Below are 24,499 nucleotides of genomic sequence, written 5' to 3'. Positions count from 1 at the left end.
TCCCCCCACTATTTTTATGTCTCAGTATCTATTTATCTAACCTGTTCTGAGACTATATGCAAATGACTGGAAAGTCCCAGTCATTTGTACAGTCTAGTGAAGAGAATGAGAACCTAAACAATCAAATTGAAAGTCACCCTCCCTAACTTGTGTTCAGACAGTTCCACTTAAAAAAAAAAAAAAGAAAAAAAGTCATGTGCTTCTGATCACTCCCCTCTCCATGCCCCTCCAAATTGCTAAGAAAAAAATACTGCAGCAATGATAGTCAAATTAGAATAGAAACTGCTACTCACTGTAAAGCTTATTCTAGGAAAACTTTTACTATACTTTATTTGTCAGAGCAAAACTGTAAATAAAATATAAAATGAATGCTTACATAACTGCATAGCCATCATGCTTGTAATTTTTGTTCTAATGTATGAAACTCCTGAACTAGACAACACCTTGTCCACTGCATAAACACATTGTGCCTAATGAAATTATAACCAATGCTTAAGATAAGGTCACATAATTCAGGGAGGGAGAGATACAAGCTTACTCAATAAATACTAACACACTTCCACTCCCAAATCCACACCCAGTTCATCTGGCCTGCTGGGAAAATTGTGCTGTTTCACAGGAACCAGACAATGCCTTTTGAACTACCAACTCTGCTCTCACTCCCAGTCTGCCCTGACAACAGCATGTGCTCCAGCCCAGTGCTGCTCATTTTGTGTCACCAAGGAATCTCAGAATACAGCACTGAACACCTCACCACATGAACAATATTCATTACAGCACTTACTAGTTCCATTTTGTCTTTAGGACCCTCACCTGAACCTGCGACAGCAGCATGCTGGCTGGGTAAAGGAACCTGCAGGATGCACAGCCTTTCACTGTGGCCTTAATTACAAAGTGCAAAAATCAACACTGTTTCAGCTAGACAAAAGTAATAATGTGATCTCCAGACTTCTCTAAAGCCATGTGTTTGCTTTGGGAGCCCAAATCAGTGTCTTACTGATCACACAAAATTGTGCCTAAAAGTGGGTTGTCCCCAGAGGTGGCTCTGCAGTAGGTGTCACTGGTCCTGCTGCTACTTACTTGGCACTCCAGATTCTCTAAAAATAACCTGTCACAGTCATTTAGTCAGTAGTAATTCTATCTGTCTGCTCAGGAACATCCTTTTAACTCAATCTTAGCTTAACTGGGGATTTGCAGGTTGGATGATAACTTCAAATTGGGTCAATTCTTCAAAATCAGTTAATGCAGGGACATGATCACAGGAAACATGGAATGTTTATTTGCTCTCATTGTAGAACATTAGCCACAGTGTTGACTAGCTTTCTCCTTCATCACTCCAAAAGAGGAGGAATTTACTGTGTTGATCAGTGCAAGACCCCAGCTGCCAAAGTAAAAACAGATTCATCCTACTTAAAGCATATTTATGTACCTCCTTTTTTTCTCAATAAATCCTCTAGGGAAAAGAATGAGAACATGGTAGAAAAATCTTTCTCTTATTTAGAAGCAGCTGGGAGGCAATTTACCTTATTTGCTGAGGGGTGACCAGGAGTAGGCTGAGCTGGGCTAAACTGGGACTGCTCTCACTGGAGCAATTTCTGCATCAGCAGCAGTGGCAAACCCAGCCTGCCTCTCCCAGGCCTTTCTGCCCAGCGTTTCCAGAGAAGTGGTTGCTGCACAGACTGATCTGTGTAGAAGAGCTGCACTACTATGACCCTTCTTGAGGAACAAAATTTGACCAGGATAAAATCTGAAATCCTCCCAGCCTTGCCCCTCTCTGATCCACTTTCCTAGCAGCTGCACGGGCTTTGACAGGTCTCTGAGCTCAGACATTGCAAAACGTTGTGTTTACCCTCAGTGGGAGGGGTATCTCAGCTTACAAACCAGTCTAGTAAATATTCCTGTTTTCCATTCTTTCTTACATATAGCTGTCCCTGGACCTCTACCACACTGAGGATGACATCTACAAGCTCTCGCTGGTGCTGGAGCCAAGGAACTCCAAATCTGTATGTCATCTTTTACTGCATTTTGACATATTGCTTATTTTGGCTGCAGGCAGATGATTAAATTTTTAAGTGACAGTTAATGTGTTTCCTTATTCATATGTACATAAAAGCTTTTTGGTGTTATACTTGTGTGGAAAACACAGGCACTGTTTATAGGTTTTAGTGCATATTGGGAGAAATAAATAGTGGAACATGCCCGACTTCACTGTTAATTATTTTTCAACAAAATCTCTGCAAGTCCTGGAAAACAAAGTTCTGCTTTAGACATATATCCTTTATAAGTTTATATCAATTATTTATTGTGTGACCCTTAGCTGGTTTTCTGGCTGCTGGTGCAGTTACATAAAAAAACACTGCATTAAAATATTTGTTTAAGGCAAGGCAAATAATTATTGTAGTATTTTAAAACTGTTTGCTTAGGTATAATTGGCTGCACCTTGGGCTCTCAAGCAATGTTTGAACAGATGAGAATAGGTATTAATCTTTATTTGTTTATGTGCAACTAAAGATAATGCTGCATTCATGCATTTTTCTTTATTTTTGAAAGTCAAAGGATACAGATAAATTTCATAATTAATAGTTGAATTTCACTTCAAGGATTAATCTTTCTTCTGCTACCAAATGTTGGGGACTCTGCCTTCCTCTGAGCATTTCTTCAGTGTATTAATATTCTCACTGCCTTTCATATCCAGCCTGTGATGCTCTCAGGCTGAGCCCTCTCAGGTCTGACAGCAGCAGAAGAGAGTGGCTGGAAATGCTTCCCAGGGGGTGAGAGCAGGTCCAGGAGTCTTGAGATGATGCATTCCAGTGCTTTTTCAGGTTTCTAAGCATTCTTAAAAGCAAGCAAGGAAGCAGAACCCTTTAATTTCCAAGTGTAAGACTTCTCTGAGGTTTAAAAGTGTTAATCACTCTTGGAGACCAGTTTGAGGACTATGTGTGTGCTCCCACTGATGTATTATGAGCAATGATAAGGAAACTAATGAGTATTTCCAGAGTCAACACTAGCTCAGCCTGAACATTTGAAATTTCATTAGTGAGTCTCCAGTCCGTGTTGGATACAGTTTGACCGCAACAGTTGCTGTTTATTTCGGTCATTCTGGGTCCCTCACGCTCCCATTACTGCCAGCAAAGTTGAAATGTTGCAGCCCTATGCTGTGGAAGGACCAATGGACCGCTACTGTAAATGACGGAAATTATCACATTGCTGCTTTGATCCCCAGGCGGAGCTTCGAGCAGGACAAAAGCAATATAAACAGGGCTGTGAACTTTAACAGTGCCCAGCAGTTGTGGGAGACTTCTGCATAAGGATCAATGAATAACCAGTGACATTGAGCTATTGCAGCACCCTGATGGGTAAAAAGCTGCAGCTGAATCGACAGAAGCCAGCCTGTTTGAAGCTTGCTTCTCTTTGATGGAGTGCCAAAGCACACAGGCTCTACTGGAGGGGAAAGAATCTGTACGGCTTTTGTATGTGGAAAAATTTGTCAAAGGCAACGTGACAGCGTAGTTATGTCATTCCAACTGCTCCTGGATTTATTGTTATATGGGTACCACTCCCATGCAGGTGCACTGTGGAGGAAATGCCTCACACTGCTGCAATCGTTTTTGAGGCAAAAGGGAGCTGATCTGTTAGCGTAGGTCTGCTGTCAACAGGGACTTGAGCAAGACTTTCCTTCTGCTAAAACTGGAGGAGAATCTTCAGTCAGTATAGCAGCCTGAAAAAACACTGAGGAATGACCACCAGCTGTAGTACAGCACCTCCTTGTCACAGTGTCCTGCTTTTCCACACCCAGTAGTGAACTTCTTGTTGGGAGTTTTTACTAATACAGCTATTATTGAGAGGACAGCTCTGCCTGGTACAATTATGCCACTGATGATGCACTTAGGTGATTTTTTTGTTTGTTTTCAGTAGGATTCATTTCAATGCCAAAATACATAGATGTTTGCAAACATCTGAAAATGCTTTCTCAGTCTACAATACCATGGTGAAATAAATGGGTGATACAGTCTGATTTACAAACTGCATGACTAGATACAGTGTTTTTTAACATTTAATAATTTCAACTTGGTAGTCTCTGGACAGCCACCTTTCCTCATAGTTAGCACCTTTCCTCATAGGATGCATTTCAAATACATAAATAAAATCATGGTTGTTCATTTGAGTCTATGAGTGCAATAGAAGGAACAAATATTTCACTTTGGCTAGTGGTCAGTGACATGAGGATTTCATTGCAACTTGTCAAAAAATCATAAAAATTGAATGAGGCTTCAAATTAAATAGCCCAGAATAAAGAGGAAGACTCCAGTGGATTCAGTCTCTTTCTGTCACTGTGCACACAGACTAGCAGATGCTAAAAGCTCCCTGTGAGGTCTTGGTAGTCTAGCACCACACTGACACTTTTAATATGGATGCTTGGAGTCAGTGCTTTTGGCAGATAGAGCTGGATATCCAGGTTCACTGTACTTCTTATGGAAATTGAGTTTTGTTGATATAGGGGTATTCTCCTCCCAAACTTACTTGTGCAAATTTGTATGGGTCAAAATCTATGAAGGCATTGATAAAAGCTGTTCTAACACTTGAAAAAGGAAAAGCCAAATTAATAAAGCAACCCACTGAAAAATCCTTTTTTTCTTTTCCAACCAAATGCAGTAAAATATGAACCTGTGACCGTTTCTCATCTGGATGTCAAAGTCCAATACCACTGTTATATACAATGATACGTGTAACATCTTTGCCTTTCTCAATTGTCTCCCTTTCAAGTCACACCAATTCAGAACGAGACAAATGAGACCCAGATTCTTTGCTCATCAGCTAACACAGGGGCCTTCTGAGACTGTGGACTCTCTCCCTTCTGATCCAAAACACACTTTGTTTTTTCTGCTTGACACTGCTTCACTTGCTAGATGTCCAGTGGCAGATGCAGGGGAAGGCCAGTTTGTCTTGCAGTGTTTTTCATGCTAACTGGTTATTTTTGAATCCTTACCTGAAAATGTGTTCATGCTTGAAGAATCTGAGCTGCATTCCAGAGCTACTCCCAAAGCATTGTAGTGGTGTGGAGGGAGTCAAGCTGTGAGCTCCATGCAACCAGTGAGTTGTCACCTACTGTTTTGCCAAGACCAAGAAATTTTAAAAATAAAATAGTCTGGCTGGTGTTATCTACAAAGCAAATCAAAGGTTAGAGCCTTTCTACTCAAGCTGCCTAGGTGAATCAAGCTGTGCATCCTGGCACATCTCAACTGGAAATGAGTGGGATTGCTGTGCACAATTCTGGCCCTGCTTCTGCATCCTGCCACCTTGCTGGAGCATGAACTTCAGGGTGTGGCAGCCCTTGTGTGGCTTCTGGGCATGGTCCCTCCAGCAGGGAGCTGGGGGCAGACTGTGGTGATCTCCTCATCAGGTTTTGCTGAGGAGCAAAGCAGATCTCTGGGTTTACCTATTTCTGATGCCCACTGTGTTCAAAAACCCTTCAGACCCTCCTCCTTTCCCTCTTCCTTCAAGTGTCATTGCTGTTGAACGCTCTGGAGATGTCAGTGAGGAAAGGGTTTGCTGCTGGGTGGTGACAGTGTAGCTGCAAAGTGCCACAGAGAGCCTGACTGAAGCTGTTAGAGAAGACAAGCAGCCCTTTCAAACCTTGCCTAATGTTTTGCTAAGCACACTTTTACAGCACGAGTACTCCAGCAATTTGTGATTGTAGCTCTGACATTTTGAGTTGCTTTTAATGGGAAATTCAGCTTCTTAATTCAGATTTGAAAATCCTTGTGTTCTGATCCATCTCTCAGCAGCCTACCTCCCCAACCACCCCCAACAAGCCAGTAGTGCCACTGGAGTGGGCATCTGGAGTGGTACCTAAACCTGACCCTACGGTCATCAACAAGCACATCCGGAAACTGGTGGATGTAAGTACTTGGAACATTGCTCTGGTCTAAGAGAATGATAGATTTGATAGTTTCAATATTATAATTAATTTCAAGCTTTTAATGGGATTGTTATGGTTGGGGTGAATTTCAGACTTACCGTAACAAATTTGAGCTGTTACTGATATGTTAAGAAATATTTATTTTATTCCTGCAATCAACAATGGGATTAGTAAATAGGTTTCTGGGTGCAAAAGAGCAGACTTTCACAAGCATCCAAAACCTGGCTGCTGTTTAATAGGTTTGTCTAGCAAATATAAATTCAGAGGGGAAAGTTTAGTTTTTGCAGCTGTAGACACACAGTTCATGTCTGGTAACAGATAGCTAAAAAACAAGCAACTCAGATACAAGGTTTCATACATTAATAGGTCCAATGGACTTTTCTGGAAACTCTATTTCTGGTTTTCAGCTTGCTGTTATTTTACTGTCCAGAGCATGTTATGTATGGTAAAGATAGCACTGTCTTGGTGTCACTTTAAAAATGTGGACATGAAGTCACACAGAATTAGAGGGGGGACCTTCTAGCTTCAGTTTAGAAGGTGATGTGTTGTGCTAGGTAATGTAAACAAAGCTAAATATCTCCAGATTCCTTTGGAGAGATTGAACCTTTCTTTCTGCTTTCTACAAATTAATAATTAACTCTGGGAGGAACGATTAAATTTTGACTTTGCCTGTGTTACAGATCACTAATTGGAGTTATGTTGTTAAGATAACCTAAACAAATTCTTCACTTCTCTCACCCAGACTTCAAATATATCTTGTAGTTTATTTTTTGTATGTGTCCTTTTTTGAAAAAGTTTCATTTTTCCTCTAGTGTGACATGCCAGAAATGCACATGCTGTTCCTGAATTGCTTTTGTCAGTGCCATATGTGTTGATAAAAATTACTCCATACCCAAACCTCTCTTTAATAGCTTGTTAAATAGGAAGTCTGTCATAATTCCTTAATGTGTGGGGTGGGAGTTTATGTTTTTTCTATAATTGAGGGAGTTGCAGCTCCCCACTCCACAATATTGGCCTGGTTCAAGACATATGATCTAGAGTTTGGCAGGATTAAAATATGGTTTGGGGCTTTTATGGATATAGCTTACTTAAGGCTCACACCACTGTATACAGCTGTTTTCATTTTGCCAATATTTGCTGTTTACTTGCTGCTTTGAGTTGTGCTTTTAGCCATTGTTTTTATTACAAAAAGTATTGAATGCTACTTGTGTTTGTGTTTTGGTTCCTTCTTTACAATGTTTTCTCTAGGTCTGCCAGTCATCAGTTAGTCATTTGATATAAATGGGTTTCATCAGGTTCATGTTAAAACAAAGACAATACAGATTCCTTTCAAGAGTTTCAGTACAATAATTTAATGTCTTTATAAAAAAATATTCCAATCTAATGATGGAGTTTGTATTTCACTATGCACCTCTCAGATAGTCATTTGACTTTGACAGTTTTTCCCATCAGCATTGCATGTAGCTTTAACAGCCCTTGCACATCTCTGCAAACAGGAAGACAGTAACTCCTTAGCAGCTAAGGAGGGCACCCATCACTGTATGTGACCTTTTAAATTTGATTCCATGTCTTTTTTACTTAGTGGTGGGTTGATGGAAGAGAATGGTTGTGTTAGGCACAAATCGCTCATGATTGGGGCGTCAAAATACTAGTAAACAAAACAGATTGAAACAGTACTGTGGCAGAGTAGAAGTGACCACCTAAAAGAGAAATGAAGCCAAAACCATCTGAAACACTCATGGGAAAGCTGCTGTTGTTTTTGTTTTATTTCTTCTCTTCATGATTAAACTTAATGAAGCAAAGAGAATATACCCTCATCTGGGGCAGAATTTTAGTGACGTTTCCAACGAAGAAGAAAAGTAAAGCAAGAATAATTATGTGTGAAGAGGTGTGGAGGATCATCACTAGATAAATGCTGACGTCAAGGTTTCTTTAAAAATTGGCCATTTTTCCTGTAAAGTTCAATAATATGCAAATTGAAATACTAAGCAAAAATAAAAGGAATAAAACAGATGCAATGGAGCACCTGAACAGCTGAACAGAACGTCAGGTTACATGTAATTATAATGTTGGAGAGGCTGGTATAGATTCAGGATAGGCTAGATAACACTACAATAATTTCTTTTGTTTTTTCCCCAGTCTGTCTTTAGGAACTATGATCACGACCATGATGGTTATATATCTCAGGAAGACTTTGAAAGTATAGCTGCCAACTTCCCCTTCTTGGACTCTTTCTGCGTGCTGGACAAAGACCAGTAAGCATGGCCATCTCTTTGTGGTGTTTTTTTTTTCCCTTTTCCTCAATTTAAAAATTCAGAAAATACAAATATTGAAGAAAAAGTATCTCCCAAGTCTCTTGTGTCTGACAAGATTACTGAAAGCTGAATTCTGTTATCATTTAAATTCTTATATTCTAGTCAGGTCTTTAAGTCCTGGGTTGGAGTCCTGCTTTACCTGGTACTTTAAAAATAATTTATGAAATAGCTTAAGGACAAGTTTCTGCTGGGACTGAGTCAAAACCCAAGAGTATTGTGAAACTGCAGTGGAGATGCTCAAACCCTAGCACCCACTTCTCAACCCTTCCCCTAACCGTAGCACACTCCCCTAACCCTAGCACCCCCCTTCAAACCTACACCTAACCCCAACCATAACACTAACCCTAACCCTAGCATCCACCCCTCACACACTCCCCTAAGACTGATGAAACAAATAACTTCTGTACAGCACAGGGGAAATAAGTGCATGCAGAGAAGGAGTAACAAATATTCTAGAAGGACATAAATTTCCTATCCAGTTGGGCTTGATAATTCTTTTGGTCCAGAATCTCTTTGGCTGTGAAGGTTGGTGGCCAGCCAGAGGGATAACCACTTGTTCTATTTGAGCAGTAAATCAAATTCCTTCATTTAGTGTCCTGGTCTGTGCTCTCATACCACTAACAGGTGAGATAACAAGGTTTGTGCTGTAAGTTCAGTGTTACTGTTTAAAGAAAGATAAGAACCACAAAGGCTGCAAGGGTTATTTCTTTCCAAGACTGTTGTAGTTTTTGCAAAAGATGTGATTATTTTGCAAAATATCATCCAGTATAATGCTTTGTGTGCTGCATGCTTTCTACCATGAGAAGACTCCAAAATTTTCAGTGCCATGAGCAGCGACAGATCTACTCTATTTTTTATTTCTCTTACAGAGATGGTCTTATAAGCAAAGAAGAAATGATGGCTTACTTTCTGAGAGCTAAATCACAGTTTCAGTGTAAAATGGGACCAGGGTTTATTCATAACTTTCAGGAAATGACCTATCTTAAGCCAACTTTCTGCGAGCACTGTGCAGGATTTGTAAGTATGATTTTAATAATACCATATCTTAAAAACAACTTTTTAGCCTGTAATGTATATGGGGTGGAGCTGGTTCCATACATTACTAAAGTCTCTTGGCCAAATAATATCTCATGGCATTCAGAATCACAAAACATTTACTCATGTTGTAGCTGTGCTATCCAGTTTTGATTTAGCGGTTTCTGAAAACTGGCATTTGTAAGAATTTCTGTTGAGGGGAACAAAATTATGTTAGCTAAAGGATGTTAGAGACTATGTGAATGGTCTTACTTGGTTTATGTTAAGCTCTTTAATTTGGCTTGATTTCCCATGTAAACAAGTTCAAGGGAAAATAGATGTCTGGAGCAGAGGATGTAAATGAGGCAAAAGCTGTTCTTTCTCAGGAAATTGTACATGGCAACATAGATATGTTCATAATTCTCTGAACGGCTGTAACAGCCCTAATTTTCTCTTTATTGAATGAACAGATCTCCTAATTTGGTAAAGAAATCATCCAGCACTTCTGTACTATAAGAATTTTTAAGGATTTATTAGTTAGGTTGTTTTTTTTTAAATTTGCTTTTTCTCTCAGCCGTTATTTACCAGATGTCACTTCCTAGAGTGCTCTGTACATATCTGGGAAAGGATTGGTTTTGTTGACATTTGTCTTGCTTGTAAACCTTCTGTAAATTTTCCACTTCAAACCTAATATAGTAAAGAATAAAGAATTACTATGATATAGAAGTTATTTTAATGGACACACTTGGCTGAAATGAAGTGTCCACACTTAGGCAGCTAAAGCAGTAAGGGCAGAGGGCCACGTCATCTGCTTGTGTGTGGCTCACATAACAGGCTGTAAACTCAGACCCTGTCCCTGCTCTCCAGAACAGATCTGCCCCTGCACTCGGCGGTAATTTCATTCCATAATCCTTTACACTAAGCACTATTTCTTCATGATTGAAAGCAACAACAGCACTGCAATGCACAAAACCCATCCTCCTTCCAGGCCTGCTCTGGCCTTCCTGCTCTAGCCCATGCTCCCATTTTCCACTCACTCCTTTTGCAACGTGTCAGTTTTGTTTGGCTGCTTGAAGCCCCTATCGCAACCTCTGCCACTGATTAATGCCCTGGGGAAGAAGGAATTCCGCCTATTTCCGCCAGAGCTGCAAAAGCCCTGGCGGTGACATGGTCAGTGCTGACGTAGGAGTGTGCTGGTGGGCCTGGAGCTGACAGCTCCAGGACATCCATGGGGCAGGGACACCGGCCTGAGCCCATTGTTCCAGGCTGCCTCAGGAAGACGTCATTGCGTTCGTGACACTCAGTGCATGTTTGGAAAGCTTCCACAGCAAAGCAAGGCCCAAAGACTGCCCTGAAACGTCCTCTTCTGCAGACATTTTTGTCCTGCATCAATTTTCTAATTGGCCATTGGTAGATTTTTCATGTTTCCCTGATTACATCCAGTGCAGGAATGCAAACGAGCAAGGGGTTGTACAGGAAATGGAAATAAGGTCATTTTTCCTGTCAGCTCACTGAAGTCATTGGCATTGTTCTGTGGATGAGTAGGACTGATAGGACAGGAACCAGCTACAGAATCTGCTGCATATTTGTTCTGCATTTCAGTGCTACTCATCCACGGTTGGAAACCTCATTTCAAACTGACGCAGTGATTCACAGTCAAAATAATGTGCACTGACCATGCAGCAGGATGAATTGACATGACAGTGCAATGCACACAGTTATTAAAACGATATAAGCTTTAGAGGTCAAGCTAAACCTAATGCCATTAAGCAGCACAAAGCTGATATGCCCATGGCCAGTCGCAGTTCCGTCCCAAAGCTTGAGTTGCAGCACGAGGCAGGTAGGTGACTGACCATCCTGCTAAGCTTCATAATCTGAATTTGCACAGATCCTCTTACCTTGGAGCTGGCTCAAGCCAGCTTTGCAGCAAGGCTGTGTCAGACACGTTCAAAGCTTTAGGTCAGAATTCATGACATGACACTCCAGCTAAGCTTTCACTGCAGTGTGTAACCACAACAGTGGTGCCAAATTTGAGTGGGAGGAAGGTGCAGAGATAAGAAGGTGAGGAATGAGGAGAGAGGTCTTCAGTGGGAACAGATTAGAGCCCAAATGAAATAAGTAGCAATCCAGTGATCCTGTCAAAGAGATCTGGGAAAATAGGTCATTGCTGCTGTTTCAAGAGGGACTCGGGTCCCTGTCGCTGCCTGAGCACAGTAACTGCGTTCCCTGTGCACATAAATGGCATTAGCAAGGAAAGAATAATCCACAGACCTTCTATGGAGCCAGCTTCCATTATTGTCCTTTCTTTTCTTTTGTTCTACCTTGTCTAATCTATTTTTGCTCTCTCCAGACCCCTATTTTTGCTTGCTATTTCTTTTGTGCAGTGTGTGGGGTGGTTTTTTTCACCCAGAATCTTTCCTTTCTCTTTATTTTACTCTTTCCTTTGTATCCTTAATGATCTTCATCTTTTCCTTTTGAACCTTTCTTTAATGACCATATTCATCCCTGCTCTCTGTGCGTGGATACTTAGAAATCTGGTGAGGAGCCACATGCAGTTTCACTTGCCTGGATGTGCTGACCCTCCCTGGTGAATGAGTTCAGGAAAAATAAACGGCCGAGTCCCCAGGTTTTTTTTTCCTTTTATGCTAGAGTTAGAAAAACTGCCCCTTCCTCTCACAGCCTCTCAAGAGTGGAAATGCTTGTTTTTATAGTGCCATGGCTGTAGATGCAGGGCTTCTGAGTACATAGAAAACAATTTGCTTGGGAGTTTCCCTGTTTCCAAGCAACCCTGCTCATGTGTCAGTGAAAGCTTCCCAAAAGTAGGACCACACACACTGGCCCTTGCATTTGGTAGCTGCAAATGTACATTGACAAGAGCAGCTTCTGAGTAAGGCAAAGATGGAATATAATGGCTTTTCTGCCTATTTCATTATTCATCTGTTTGGGTTTTTCTGTTTAAGATGGAAAATGTAGGTGCACAAATCAGGCTGCTTATGTCTAGCTGTGCTGGGAACCAATATGGGAACCAAGAACCTAGTTTCTATCCTCAGTGGTTTTTTTCTTCTGCTGTGTTTGAATGTTGTGGGTCAGTGATGTATCTGGAGAATGGATGTACACAAGAAATTCTCGTGCATATAACATTAAGCGAGCCTAGAAGCAGAATGTGCTCTGTTGTTTTCACTAAGCTTGATATGATAGCATGTTTTAACCCATTCCTGGAAGCAAATGTCATCTGTGTCGCTCCTTCTCTGGTAGTCCCATTACTACAAGTAAGTAGCAGAAGTAAGGGAGAAGCCACACGAGTTTTATCACAATTAGAGGGGGAGGTCTGCCTGACAGGAAGGGTGTTAAGAGCAGTTGTATCCTGTTTGTGTTTTTGTAGCCACTGGTACTTCCTCATTGTGACCTTGTTTTCCTTCCAGCTTTCTTTTCTAATTCCTTGACGTTCTTTTGTCTTTCTTTGCAGCTCTGGGGTATAATCAAACAAGGCTACAAATGCAAAGGTAAATAAATATTATAAGGATTTTTTTCAAGCTATGGGTGGTGGGTTTTTGTTCAAGTCAGTCAACCATACCTTTAACTAAAATGTTATGTTTTCAAACACATCTTGCATCTACACTTAGTACTGTCCATGAGCAGTGACTGCTGGTACACTATGAAGTTTCACTGCATTAGAGAAAATACCACCCAGTAGGAATGCACAGTTTCTGTGGGATAAAGGTCCAAAGCAGCCCCTGACTCCATGAGCTGTCACTTTCTACCAGTAAAGACCTCGTAAAGTGGAAAACCAAGTGTTCTTATCCTAACACTGAGACATCCTGAAATATATCCCCTGAGACTCAGATCAGGAAAATGTCTGCTGGCAACAGTGTCTCATGTACGTACATGTGCCTGTAGGGAAGCCTACTTGCAATTTAATAGTGGCTGAACTAGAAATAGAGAAATATTTAATTCCTAGGCTGCTCAGCAGATCCCATTGCAAGATCTTCTTCAGACATTCAATTTATAAAAAACCTAGAGGTCTTATATCCCTCTCCTTTGCCTTCATAAAATACTTAATTTCTAATGCAGTACTTGCACCATGTTAAGCAGGTCAGACCAAAAAGGGCATTGTAGTGGTCCTCATTGGCTTTAAAATCCTGGACCTATTTATTTCTCAGGCAGCCCAACTCTGGCTGAAGGGCACTTGATTTTCATAGCTAGAGCTGTATCTCAGTTATTCACAGGGGAGCATTCACATTTGTACTCTTTTCCCTTAATTTTAAACAGACTCCAAGGAGAAAGGTAAAGACTTCACCCTTAAGGTTTTTTAGGATGCACAATACTCCTGTTTCTCTTCCTGCCACAAACCTCTCTTCTTCAGAATGCAGTGGGGGAAATGGCTAAATCAACATATGTAATTCAGATATTCCTGATTACTGTCATCTTAGAAGCTTTGAAAGGGCTGGTTGCAGTCTATAGATTTACTGGTAGGATAAGGAAAGGAAGGTGAAGTTTTGTCACACCAGCATGTAAACTCAATCTGAGATCTGAAAGTTGAGCTTCTGTCCTGCATCACTGCCTGTAGCAGTGGCCCAGTGGAGACTGAGCAAAAGTGCTTCTGTAAAGTCAAAGTTACAGGCAATGAAGCATGAAAGTAAGAGAGCAGAGCTGCTTGCTCAGACCCTACAGTGTGAGGGTGCCTGTCCTTTGTTGCAGCAGCTACCAGCTGCTCTGTGTTCTAGCATCACTGCAGTGTGACATCCATTAGGGATGAACTCTGAGCACAGAGCTGTCCTCCTCTGTTTGAACCTCTCACATCAGGGGAGAGAGGGATTTCTTCCTTTCAGGCCTGCTGCTTACCCTAGCCCTGTGAGTAATGAGATAAAAGCTAGACTGCATGGTCTGCAAGTGAAAGAAGGAGTCTTGCACCTCAAAACAGATTTTTAGTGCATCTGAGGGGGTGTGTTACCTTTGAGACAGAGAAAACCAGAGCTGGGCATGTACTGCTGCATTAATCATAGGAACAAGAGTTGGCAGAAACCAGAACTCTCACCCATCATGCCAGCACTGCTGCCCTGAGCAGAGTGGTTCTTACAGCAGAGTCAGAAATGCAGCACCTTGACAGTGCTCACCTAGAGCAAAATGTTGGGCTATGGAGCAGCAACAGAGAAACAAGGGAAATGGGAATTTTTAAACAATGGAAAAAAGTACAGAGGGAGAGATTGTGTTTGGGGTACATCCTCCACCCTTCAGCCCTTTCTTGTGTATAAGATCCATACTCCAGCCACACTTCAGAAAAATGTACCTAGTGATGATGTATCCACAGTGATTTAAAGCCCTGCAGAGCCTTGGAGTGCAGGTACTCAAAAAGTCTTTTCTGAGTGGATGACACACTTCCACAGAGCCCATTCATGTGCTAACATTGCTTACTGAGTTACTTAGACTAGTTTTAACCTGCAGTAGTCTATACTGAACTCCAGCAGTCCTTCCAGATGCTCAGGGTATGGATGCCCTGTAGTCTTCTAACCAAGTCTGTTTACTATAATGGGCCCTGCTAGCCAAATAAATAACCCCCTTCTCGGGGGGGACTCATGCAGTAGAGCAGAAGTTTTATGTATGGCATACATAGGATCACAGGACCATTCCACATCTCTTCCTTGAAACTATTTTATGATTAAAATATCATCTTCCCTCTTCTCTTCTGCTGCCCTTTTTCTATAATTAGCTGTCTCAATTTTTTTGTTATGCCCTTCACACCAAATGATCCATTTCTGTAACACCCTTCACACCTTCTGTCCAACTCTTTGTTCCTTCAAAGTCCCTTCTTGGTATCTGCCTGCTAATAGCCTTGAGGGATTACCAGATAGTTGTGGCTTTCCGTTTGATGACTTGACAATTTCTTTCTTTCAGATTGTGGTGCCAACTGTCACAAGCAATGCAGAGACCTGCTCGTGCTGGCATGCAGGAAATTTTCCAGAGGAACTTCAGTAGGCAGCAACCATGGGTCTCTGCCTAGCAGTCCATCTCTGCCTCCAGGTGAGAGCAGTTCTCCTTCTGTTGTAAACCATTTCTGGAATCCTCTCTAATGGCCAGTGTCGATTTTTAATTTGTCCTTTGTATCAACACACAGAGCAGTACTTGTCCTTTTCACTGCACTATGGCTTGTGTTCAGCCCTCAGATTACAACATCCTTTTCTCCAGTGATGGCCCTAGTGTCCTGCCTATGGCTCTCTATCCTCCTTATTGGCACCCCTATCCCAGCTGAAAAGAAATGAAATTGTACTTCTCCTTTTCTGACACTTAGGAGCAAGGAGACATAGGGCACAGTTCTAGCACTGCCTTACCCCCTGAGCATGCACAAGGTGAGACAATCAAATCTGTGCACACAGTGTCAGAAACAGTTTCTAGGCAGCATATGGGTATTGATAATTATAGCACTGTTTTGTTTAAGGGTTACCTCCCCACTCTCCCCCAAGCTTGTTACCTTTTTGTAAGGACTTGAAGCAGAATACTTAAATAAACCTCCCTCTCTTTCAGTCCAAGATGAAGTATTTGAATTTCCCAGTGTTGCTGCAGAACACCAGGACCTTGATGGCAGAGCTATCACCCTTGTCACTGGCTCTTCAAGGAAAATTTCTGTGCGGCTGCAGCGGGTGACCACCAGCCAAGCAACGCAGACAGAACCACTCTGGCATGAGCCAGGCTGGAATGATTCAGGTTCCCACACTTTCCCCAAAATGAAGTCCAAATTCCACGGAAAAGCTGGGAAGAACAAAGGCTTTGCAAAGTGGGAGAATGAAAAGCCCAGCATGCAGGCTGACCTAGAGATAGAAGCCGAGGCCCCACAGGATATACAGGATCACAATGGAATAGAAACCCTCCCAGAAAGACAGGAATCTGAGGTGAGTTCCAGAAGAAGCCAAGACAGTTTGAAATCTACTACAGTATGAAGGTTATGCAGTATATGGTTATTTGATAGATTTCAGGATGCTTTTTCATTCAAAATAAGAGTTGTACCCTTGAACTGCACAGTTCAGGGCTCTAGGACAGACCCACAATTACCATTCTGACAAATACAGGAGTCCAGGCCAGGACAGGGTACTGATCTGATGTCCGTTGCTGAGATCCATAAAGTTTATACTTCCAAAGCCTCATGCTTTTAATGACCATCTCTGCCAGCATGTAAATGCTTATTTTCTTCTGCTTACAGGATAGCTGATTGCTCACCCTGAAGCACAGAAAACTAAAGATGACAACTACAGCAAGTGTTGATGGACTGTGACAGACCACATTTGGCCATAAGGAGTGTTCCCATACCTCATCCTTTTAAACCCAACCATTGCCCTGTTTTCTTAGCTGAAAGGTGTTACAAGGCACTATTTATTTTCTCACAAGTAAGCCGTTTGGATGAACATTGCACAGCCACAGCAGAACTGATCTCTGTGCTCAGTGTTTTCTTTTGTATGACTTCTGTGGAAACTTCCTCTACATGCCAGTGAGGAGAGATTTGGCCTTCTTTAAATGCACTGCATCATTTTGGTATGTCTGCCAGCAACAGCAATGGTGAAGACAGAAGCCAAGCATCCAAGTTTTCTCAATAACACTCCTTTCCCAAGGCTTGTCATGATCATTTAAGGAAAGAAGTAGGTGTGTGTGTGTTGATTAAATCTCAAACAAAAATCTCTCACAAAGTCCTCTATACTGAAATTCTTTCTGCACCTGGGGTTTTGAATTTTGGCCATGTTTACATTGCTACAGTGAACGTATTGGTGTTCAGCACAGTGATACCAGTTTCCAGACTGGGATCCTTCAAATAGAAGCAGCTGGCTGAGACTGGAGGAATTCCAAGACACTATGTGTTTGTCTGGTTACACCACAATGGAGAAGGGTCATCTTTGCCAGCACTGATTATGGTAACATTAGCACACAATAAACACTTTAGTTTTAAGTGTGTCTGTGTATATATGTGGATGTTATACTTTGCTCTTCAGAACACTTAGTCTTAATTTGTACAGCTTTCTAACCAGAGAAATCTCCAAATCAGCAGTTTGCTAAGGCAGGATCTACCATCTGAATCTATAATGGTCTGGTTTGAAATTGCATTTCCCAGAACCACTAAGTTATTGAAAGACGACAGCGCTCATCTGGAAAAAAGAGAGAAAAACAAAACACCACAAAGCTTGAACCTGAAAGACTGGTGCATGTGTTAGTCTTCATATCCCATCTCCCCACAACAACAGGGGTGGGTGTGTGTGTGTGCATATAGCACACACTCTGACTTAAAGCCACCCAGTTATAAGATGTCCTACAAAATTCAAGTTACTGCACTCTTCAATGTGTTACAAGCCTTCAAGATAAGAGTAATTCCATAGACTTCCCTAACACAAAACTGACAGCTGCATTCCTCTGTGGTAATTTGACTGTAAACTGCACTGGGCCTATATGATGCCTGCCCACGTTTGCATCTTGCATCCTGCAGGCTTATTTTATAACAGAACCAGATGCAATAGTAAATCTGTGGAGATAAAAAAATATTTTAAAAAACCAAACATTCTCTTTACTGTTGTAAACTCAAGAGAAATAAGCCCTGAATTGGTTTCCAAACTAGGATGAGGGCCAGAAGCACGCTTCACTCTTATACTGCTGTGGGCAAAGAACAAGCATTAGCAAAAACACAGTCTTGATTTCCTGTGGTGGGTCAGCTGAGGGGTCAGAGCCCAGATGACCGCACAGCCACCGTTACAGTGCACGGCTTGCTCACAATGAAAAGGATGTGGTGGGGAATTTGAATAGAGAAATTTGGTTATGATCCAGGTTGCTGATGGAGCTGTTGAGATAAGCCTCTTTATGCTCTATAAATGAAATGCTCATGAGCAACTTCATTCTTAACATCACATAGTTTTGACCAGTGTTTAGTCTGTAGACATCAGCTCATTTCTTGCAGGCTTTTAGAAGTTATTTGTAGCTCTTGACTTACTCATCAATAAATCTCTTGCAAGCCTGGTTGCTTCAGTTAGTTATAAGCTTTCCTCAGCAGCAGTTGCAGATCAAGGATAGTCTGCAGGCTCAAACAGCTGATCCTGCTAAGCAAAACATTGCAGCCTCTAAAGAGAATCACAAAACCATTAAGGTTGGAAAAGACCTCTAAGATCATCAAGTCCAACCTTTGACCAATCACCTTGTCAACTAAACCATGGCATTAAATGCCACATCCAGCTGTATTTTGAACACAGCCAAGGATGGTGACTCCACCACATCCCTGGGCAGTCCACTCCAATGTTTAACAGCCCTGTACATGAAGAAATGATTCCTGAAATTCTTCATGAAATTGAGAAGGAATAGGTGAAAATTTCAAGCACCTGCTACAGCTGGAAACCCTTTGCTGCAGGCATTTAAGAAAGGGAAATACAGAGTGTGATGTTGGCAATAAGCATTCATGGCCATTGAAAACAAGAAAGACACTGGGTCAAAATCCAGATATTTTTCTCACATACACACCCCTCACTCCCTAAAAAGGAATAGATTTATCATTGACAATGTAATAATTTATTAAAAAAACATTCACAGTCTGTTTACAGAATATAGATTGCCTAGTTCCACAACAGGAATCTGAGTAGGCTTGAACAAATGCTTTAAGAAGTTGATATAAGATGAGCTTTTTTTCCTGTGGGGAGGCCCGAATATATGAAATTTAGAAAATATTTTTCTCTTCTTCTTTCAAATGGACATCTTTTTCTGAACAGGGGAAAGACTTTTCTTCACAAAAACAATTTGTTTGCTCTAACCTAACAAAATGCAGAAAGCATCAACCATCAGAGTCCCTGCCTGAGCTATGTGTCTTTGCTGGTCTTGGTGAAATCCTGCCTGCTAGAAGTACAGCAATTCCAGGAGAGTGTCCAGGAGAACATGCGTCATAATGACAAGAATGCTGGATTAATGAAGTAGCTAAAGCCAGATACAATCCCAAATGATGCTGGATACTTCCACCCCATCCATTCTCTCCTGTCTCAGGATCTTTTAAAAAGCATGGGGGGAGACTAAGGGATTGTTTAAAAAACAAACTCCCCAAAACACCACACAGTGGAAAGAAGGAAGATTATGTCAAACCTTATTTACAGCTTGGTCTGCAAATGCCAAAGAATACAAGCAATAGGGGGTAGGTGAAAAACACAAGTGCTTGGATAGACCCTGTAAGAGATTATTTGGCCGCTGGAGCCAAACCCACTAAGACTTGCTGTGCTTGTGTAAAACCTTTGCAGAGCTTCAGCTTTGCTTCCAACTTTATGGAGTAGCCCTGAGTGCTTCTCAAGGAGTCAGGGGGACATCTGGCTCCCTCAGAGTGAAATGCTAAGTCGGGTTTGAACCACAGCTCTGTCCTCTGCTATAAATGTCCCCAGTCTCAACCTCCTCTGCCCCCCATCCCCAGTACTACTCAGCTTTTAGGCTTTAAAAGAATAAACCCAGCTTTACAAAGAAACTTCTTCCTAGACAGAAGCTATCTTCTTAGAAGCACCTTCCTCAGGCAGGTGAAATCTTGGGCAGAGGCAGGGAGAATATGCTTGCTGACCAGAACTAGTCTGAAGCATAGGTTTTCCCCAGCTGGGAAAGGTGAACCATTTTCCTTTCAGTACAGCAGGTGAGCTGAGCTGCACAACAAGGTTAGGGACAGCTATTGCCTAAAATTTTACATTTTTCCAAAATTAAATGGCCTGTCACCTGTGTGGACTGTTGCTCAAAGACTCCTCTACAGAAATCAAAGTGAAAGCACACCCTATGCATCCCCACCAAGGTCTTCCTCATAGGAAGCCCAGAAGCCTTTGGCTGAGACAGCCTGAGCAGTCACAGGAGGATCCTTGCAGCTTTGGACACTAGCTCTAGAAGCTTTAGGCATCTGTATAGGAAATACAGATTTCACATGAAAGAAAGTTGCACATGAAGGATCCTGGACAGAGGCTGTGAAAAAAAACAACACCACAACACCACCACCAAAAACACCACCACCAAAAACAGAGAACAAATTGCAAGACAAAGTAAATGCAGGAAGAAGAACACTAAAAGACCTCTTTCTCTATGTGACAGCAAGAATTGAAGGGGATCCCAATGGAGACCAAAAGGGGGAGGGAGAGAGGGAGGGAAAGAAGGAATTAATGCATTTTTTGTGGAGACAGGAGGCAGGAGAAACAAGGGTTTGTTTGTTTTGTTACTGTTATAGCACAAAAAAATCTAATCAAGTTTGCTTCATTCAGCATCAGCCTGCTAACTGATGAACATTCACAGAGCACAAAAAATAGTTCCAAGTACTTCTCAAGAAAGCCTTGACAAAAGAGCTGGCTCACCCAGGATCACTGCAAATGATGAAATGGATGCAACTTTGGAAAAAGTTTTTGAGTTATCAGCACTGATCTGGATTTTCAAAATAAGCATTGCAGCCAATAGGCTAAACTCACTGGAAAATCTGTGTGCTGAACTTTGAAGTGCTGTTTACAGCTGCTGACAATCTGGTCCTAGGAGATATAAAAGCCATCAGCAAACGGCTACCGCTGGGGCAATATGAAATTTAGCCAAAAAGTCTGCTTTTTCCATGAGTGGAGCTAATGCCGGAAAGTTTAAAGAGGCCTTATCACCTTTATCTCTGCTTCATGTGTGAAAACGAGTTATGACCTTCCACCTGCCCACAGCACAGGCAGACACCCTCTTTCTTTGGTTTTACAATAGTGTTTTCCTACTTCTTGTACTTGTTTTTTTCTCCTCTGTTGTGGGAAAGAACCACGTGGACTAAAGGGGAAATTACTGGACAATAAAGCGGAAACAATGACACTGACAGCAGTCAAAGCTGTAAAAAGCACAAAGTAAACACAAAGAAAAAATATTTTTTCCCTTCTATCCTTGTTTGTCAAGCCATTAGAGGTGTAACTTATTTTCGGCCAAAGAGGTGAGAAGGCAACTTTTACAGCTGGTAATAGCACTTGCTTTTTCAGACTGTGTCTCCTTGAAAAGTTGTAACCTGAAATAAGCAAGCACATGAGTATGCTGAGAGCCTACACAGGGAAGCACCCCGGCATACTGCTCTCCAATCACAACACTGCTGTGATTCTAACCTAAGGGTTTGCTAGAAGGCTGGTAAAGCAAACTTGGAGTTCAGCATGAGCCAGCCTGTTTGGGACTGCTAAATCATGCCCAACCTTAAAAATGCATTGATACATCTGTACCATTCCTATTGTCCAGAGAAATCAAAGTTCAGAGAGAGAAGAATCGCAAGCCTGACAGTTACCACCTGGACTCTCTACTGAAGCCTAATATGGCAGAACTAAGACTAAATTATGTGCAATAAAAAGGTATTTGAGAGCTTTTGTTTGCAGGTCTTCATTAACCTAACAGAAAGCTGAATTAACTTCTAGTACCCCAAGAATTGACACAAGCCTTTTGGACACTCAAAAGTCACCAGATCCTAGGGACAATCCTTATTCCCCACTGCATTCTTCCCACTTCAGCAGTTTAATTTTCATTTCCTAGGTGCATAACCTGTCAAAGAGAATACTCCTCACCATAAGACTTTTCAAGCTCTAACCACTTCTCATAACTACTGTAATGAATCTTGCTTCCCTTCTCCCCAGTCCTATCTTAGATACCCGACTGGCAAGCCCCTAGGTTCCAATTGAGCCAGAGGTTGGTTGAGGCACTTGCCATTTTCCTCAATTCACATGCAAATAACAGTTTCATGGAGACACCCGGCCAAAGCCTTAAGGCAGGTTACCCACATGCTCTGAAGCCTAATCCATAGCTTGTGGAGCCCCTCTGGGGCCATCCTGACACATCACCAGAGAGCTGCACACTTCAGGATTTTGGCTGCTGAAGTAGAGGAATCTCATCAAGCAAGAGAATACCAGCCAGCTAAAGAGAAAACTACTCAGGGAACAGCTACAAGCCAAAAGGCTTTCTGGGGTGAATTATGTATGGTGCAAGCTCAGTCTGACCCACTTTCCCTTCTTGTGGTACTCCCTTACACACAGTAAGAAATAAATTTTTATCTCTTCCTTAGACCTGCTAGAAAAACCCAACTATAACTACAGTGCATCTGGATCATGGTATTCCAAGCCATGGAGTAATACACCTGATGTGGGAAGCAAGTGTGCCCCTCTCTCCCCATAGCTGTGTTACTGCACAGTGACAATGCTTGAGAGACAGGGATTCTAACAGAGGGAGTGGAAAGGCAATGCAAGTGAAGCCTTTAGGAAACAAAAGCTGCTAGAGAAAAAAAGGCAGATGGAAAAAACCAGAACAAGATGCCTACAGCTTGTAGAAGAGTGGCAAGAAGAGGAAGGCCAAGAGGAAGAACACTGTTCCCCTTGCTTGCTTACTTAATTGCCTTTTTAATCTGCTGAAGTTCTGCTTTTGATCAAGATGCACAATGAAACCAAGCACGTATATCCAATCCACCACAGTCTAATAATATCCACAACCAATCTCTCCTCTCCCAGATTCTATTTAAGAGATTCCTCCCAGTGCAGCAGTGCAGGAATCATGTTTGAAAAAAAGTAAATATCAGAGCATCATACAGAGAATAACAAAGCAGTGGCTGTTTGCTTTCATTAATCAAAGCTGCTCTCTCCACATATACAAAGGTTGTTTTCTCTGGGGAACAAAGAAGTCACAGCACACTAGGAGGAAACAATAGAGTAAGGAAAAACAACAACAGCTGGCAGTAGCAAAGTGTTTTCTTTCCTGTTAAAAGAGTAAAGCCTCCTGTTTTTGCCTTCTGATTTTTTTTTAAACTTTCCCCCTCAAACTGCAATAAACTGGGACTTGGCTTACCATAAGTCCTGGAAGAGGGAGGAGGAGAAGCAACGTATTTTGATGCGAAAAGGCTATCTGGGAAGAGGAAGGGGAAGCTCCTACCCCACCCCAGCATCTATTCACCATGTCACAGTGTGCAAAGGTGACACTCTCCACTGCAGCAACAGCTATAGCCTTGCAGAGCAACTGGCAGCTCTGGCACAGAAAGCAACCTCTGAAGGTGCTGATGTAATTCCAGCAAGGACTGTCTGAAGAGCCTCCTGAGTTCTCTTGCTAGGAACAAGTTTACTGCACTCTTAATACACTGACAGAAAACACCATACTTTTTGCAGTGAGGAGTGTGAAGAAAAGCAAGAGCTGTCATCTTGAAAAGATTATATTCCCAGGAAAAGGCTCTTTAAATTTGCCAATTTCTTCACATTTGTTAGTCTGGGACTGACCCACTGCAGGAACCCTAATTCTTTAAAAAAACCCCACTAATTTTTTCATGAATGCAGCTAGTCACCAGCTAACGCTCATGACAAGGTATTACCCTCCCACAGGGGTGACACCTTCTCTGGAGAATGCTGCTGTAAGAAACCATCAAGAAACCCCTGTGAAGCAGCAATTCAGTTTTAGATGCTGATAATTAGAACGGTGTTAAGCAGAGACAGACCTGCATCAGTGATCCTCAAAGACCTGGATTCAATACAGAAAGCTTTTCCCTCATCAAGCTTGTTAAATTTGTGTGAAACACTAAAGAAGAAAAGCCTTTAGGTCAGATTCCCAAGTGCCTTTCTCAGGGACCTTTGCTTCCAAACCCGTGAATCACTAGCAGCATCTAGTGGCCGCAATAAATCAAACAGATTTTCAGGTTGACTGTGACATGAAATACAGGCAAAACAGTTTTAAACAATGGTTTTTAGCTTATTTACATGACGACCTTGAATTACAGCAACACCAGCATTACAGAGATTCTCTCAGATACTCATGCTAATACTGTAAGCCAAGGAACTCCCTACCTGCATCGATCTGGATTCATCCCCAAGGACAAAACAGATAAACTGCCATCATCACAGCCTCTGATACAGTGATCTGAGCACAGCAGCAAGAAACTACATTTCCAGAAGCCTGGAGAGCATCAGGAAGTTCCCAGAAGCAACATACCAAGTTCACATGGCATACAGGAACATAACTGGGAGAAAGTGCTCACGCAGCCCAAGAATAACTTTACACAGCAAGAGAGTACTATGAGCAGCCACACCAGGTCAGAGGGAGGAACAGAACAAAAGTCACTGCACCTGACGATCAGTTCCTCCCTCCTGCTCCTGTTCTGACAGCTCCTCAAAGGGCAGAATGCACATTACAGTTGGGACAACTACAAAATATAAAATAGATTAAAATAAAAAAAAGAGATGAAGACAGAAATCCCCGTGATTCCCAGCTACTGTAGCAACTGCTTTTTACTGTCAAGGAAAAGAAACTAAAGCAAACA

At 41.8% G+C, this 24,499-nt stretch overlaps 1 protein-coding gene across 4 annotated transcripts in view; it reads left to right on the top strand.

Moving 5' to 3' along the window:
- Nucleotides 1-17,179, top strand: part of RASGRP3 (RAS guanyl releasing protein 3) — a 57,738-nt gene extending 40,559 nt beyond the window's left edge. For 3 of the 4 annotated variants that reach the window (XM_056487432.1, XM_056487433.1, XM_056487434.1), the window contains exons 10-17: nucleotides 1,926-2,003; nucleotides 5,784-5,900; nucleotides 8,060-8,175; nucleotides 9,105-9,252; nucleotides 12,716-12,752; nucleotides 15,142-15,267; nucleotides 15,769-16,133; nucleotides 16,442-17,179. In XM_056487432.1, coding sequence (XP_056343407.1) covers nucleotides 1,926-2,003; nucleotides 5,784-5,900; nucleotides 8,060-8,175; nucleotides 9,105-9,252; nucleotides 12,716-12,752; nucleotides 15,142-15,267; nucleotides 15,769-16,133; nucleotides 16,442-16,450 — 996 coding nt within the window. In that variant the 3' untranslated portion in view covers nucleotides 16,451-17,179. The remainder of the gene's footprint in view (nucleotides 1-1,925; nucleotides 2,004-5,783; nucleotides 5,901-8,059; nucleotides 8,176-9,104; nucleotides 9,253-12,715; nucleotides 12,753-15,141; nucleotides 15,268-15,768; nucleotides 16,134-16,441) is intronic. The other variant, XM_056487435.1, reaches the window with a different exon arrangement.
- Nucleotides 17,180-24,499: the final 7,320 nt, after the last annotated feature.

This window comes from Oenanthe melanoleuca, chromosome 3 (genome assembly GCF_029582105.1).
Source record: "Oenanthe melanoleuca isolate GR-GAL-2019-014 chromosome 3, OMel1.0, whole genome shotgun sequence".
NCBI lineage: Eukaryota > Metazoa > Chordata > Aves > Passeriformes > Muscicapidae > Oenanthe > Oenanthe melanoleuca.
The sequence above is the reverse complement of the archived record's forward strand: the minus strand, read 5'-3'. Positions and strand labels throughout refer to the sequence as shown.